The sequence below is a fragment of the Carlito syrichta genome, unplaced genomic scaffold, assembly GCF_000164805.1.
Source record: "Carlito syrichta isolate Samal-C Ts95f unplaced genomic scaffold, Tarsius_syrichta-2.0.1 Scaffold135771, whole genome shotgun sequence".
NCBI lineage: Eukaryota > Metazoa > Chordata > Mammalia > Primates > Tarsiidae > Carlito > Carlito syrichta.
The window spans coordinates 1-1,786 of NW_007079867.1; the positions used below are offsets into that span (position 1 = coordinate 1).

At 66.2% G+C, this 1,786-nt stretch overlaps 2 protein-coding genes across 3 annotated transcripts in view; one reads left to right on the forward strand and one right to left on the reverse strand.

Moving 5' to 3' along the window:
• The first annotated feature begins 225 nt into the window (after positions 1 to 225).
• Positions 226 to 1,447, forward strand: LOC103250978 (tubulin beta-4B chain-like). Of its 2 annotated transcripts, XM_021708329.1 has the most exons (2): positions 246 to 273; positions 479 to 1,447. In XM_021708329.1, exon 2 carries the CDS (start codon positions 671 to 673, stop codon positions 1,310 to 1,312), a length of 642 nt encoding a protein of 213 aa, XP_021564004.1. In that variant the 5' UTR covers positions 246 to 273; positions 479 to 670; the 3' UTR covers positions 1,313 to 1,447. The 2 variants fall into 2 exon arrangements, with proteins under 2 accessions (XP_008047757.1, XP_021564004.1); XM_008049566.1 differs by having other exon boundaries at positions 226 to 1,447.
• FAM166A (family with sequence similarity 166 member A) overlaps positions 1,440 to 1,786 on the reverse strand; it is a 3,062-nt gene continuing 2,715 nt past the window's right edge. Inside the window, exon 5 of the mRNA XM_008049569.1 lies at positions 1,440 to 1,528. Within this exon, the coding sequence (XP_008047760.1) occupies positions 1,440 to 1,528 (89 nt within the window). The remainder of the gene's footprint in view (positions 1,529 to 1,786) is intronic.

A 1,786-nucleotide genomic window follows, 5' to 3' on the forward strand; every position in this document is an offset into this window, starting at 1 on the left:
CCGGCTGCCCTGTCCGCGCGGCGCCGGCGCCGTAATCTCCCTGCGAGGGAGCGCGCCGGCCAGGCGCGGCCTGTCCTGGGGCGCCGGGGCTCAGTCTGGCGCGGCCGCGGCGGCCGTCTGCCGTGGTGTCACGCCGAGGGGCACGTGCGTGCTCTGCCTGCAGGCTGGACGGCGCTGACTGCGCGCCCTGCCGCTTCCCTTTTCCCACGCGGGGACTGCGCTGACCGCGTACTTGCTGTACTTGGTTACAGGCCAGAGCGGGGCCGGGAACAACTGGGCCAAGGGCCACTACACGGAGGGCGCGGAGCTGGTCGACTCGGTGCTGGACGTCGTGCGGAAGGAGGCCGAGAGCTGTGACTGCCTGCAGGGCTTCCAGCTGACCCACTCCCTGGGCGGGGGGACCGGGTCTGGGATGGGAACCCTCCTCATTAGCAAGATCCGGGAGGAGTACCCCGACAGGATCATGAACACCTTCAGCGTGGTGCCCTCCCCCAAGGTGTCGGACACGGTGGTGGAGCCCTACAACGCCACCCTCTCAGTCCACCAGCTGGTGGAAAACACAGACGAGACCTACTGCATCGACAACGAGGCGCTGTACGACATCTGCTTCCGCACCCTCAAGCTGACCACGCCCACCTACGGTGACCTGAACCACCTGGTGTCGGCCACCATGAGCGGGGTCACCACCTGCCTGCGCTTCCCCGGCCAGCTCAACGCCGACCTGCGCAAGCTGGCCGTGAACATGGTGCCCTTCCCGCGCCTGCACTTCTTCATGCCGGGCTTCGCCCCGCTGACCAGCCGGGGCAGCCAGCAGTACCGCGCCCTGACGGTGCCCGAGCTCACCCAGCAGATGTTCGACGCCAAGAACATGATGGCCGCCTGCGACCCGCGCCACGGCCGCTACCTGACCGTGGCAGCCGTGTTCCGGGGCCGCATGTCCATGAAGGAGGTGGACGAGCAGATGCTCAACGTGCAGAACAAGAACAGCAGCTACTTCGTGGAGTGGATCCCCAACAACGTGAAGACGGCCGTCTGCGACATCCCGCCCCGGGGGCTGAAGATGTCCGCCACCTTCATCGGCAACAGCACGGCCATCCAGGAGCTGTTCAAGCGCATCTCGGAGCAGTTCACGGCCATGTTCCGGCGCAAGGCCTTCCTGCACTGGTACACGGGCGAGGGCATGGACGAGATGGAGTTCACCGAGGCCGAGAGCAACATGAACGACCTGGTGTCCGAGTACCAGCAGTACCAGGACGCCACAGCCGAGGAGGAGGGCGAGTTTGAGGAGGAGGCCGAGGAGGAGGTGGCCTAGGGCGCGCGACCGGTAACGCGGAGCGGTGTGAACTTTTATTCACTCAGCCTGTCCAGCCACGTCTCACTGTGTGCACTCGCTGTCCTGTCTTCACATCACATGCTGTACAGACACCATTAAAGCGTTTTCATAGTGTGCGGTGTCGCCTCTCCAGTTCCTTCTGATAGGCCCTCCGGGTGCTGTTGCCGAACGTCAGCGCGTAGTTGTCCTGCATGGCTGCACGGAGCAAGGCCGCTGCTGAGTGGGCCTGTCACGTGGCCGGGGACAAGCACACACTGGCTCTCGGAGGGCTCAGCCTGCGCCGTGAGCGGGGTGGGCAGAGGGGCTGGGGCCACCCTAGGCCTTGGGCTTCCTCCCGGTGGGGAGCCTGCTTCTTGTAGACAGGCCTGGCCTGGCCTGGGGTCACCCTCCGGGGCACAGGCGAGCCTCTGGACCTGTAACAGGCGGCCGGTGAGCCCTTCCGGAGGGCGAAGG

Coding starts and splice junctions, on each gene's coding strand:
- LOC103250978 (XM_008049566.1), top strand. CDS start 413: ATGGGAACCCTCCTCATTAGCAAGATCCGGGAGGAGTACCCCGACAGG.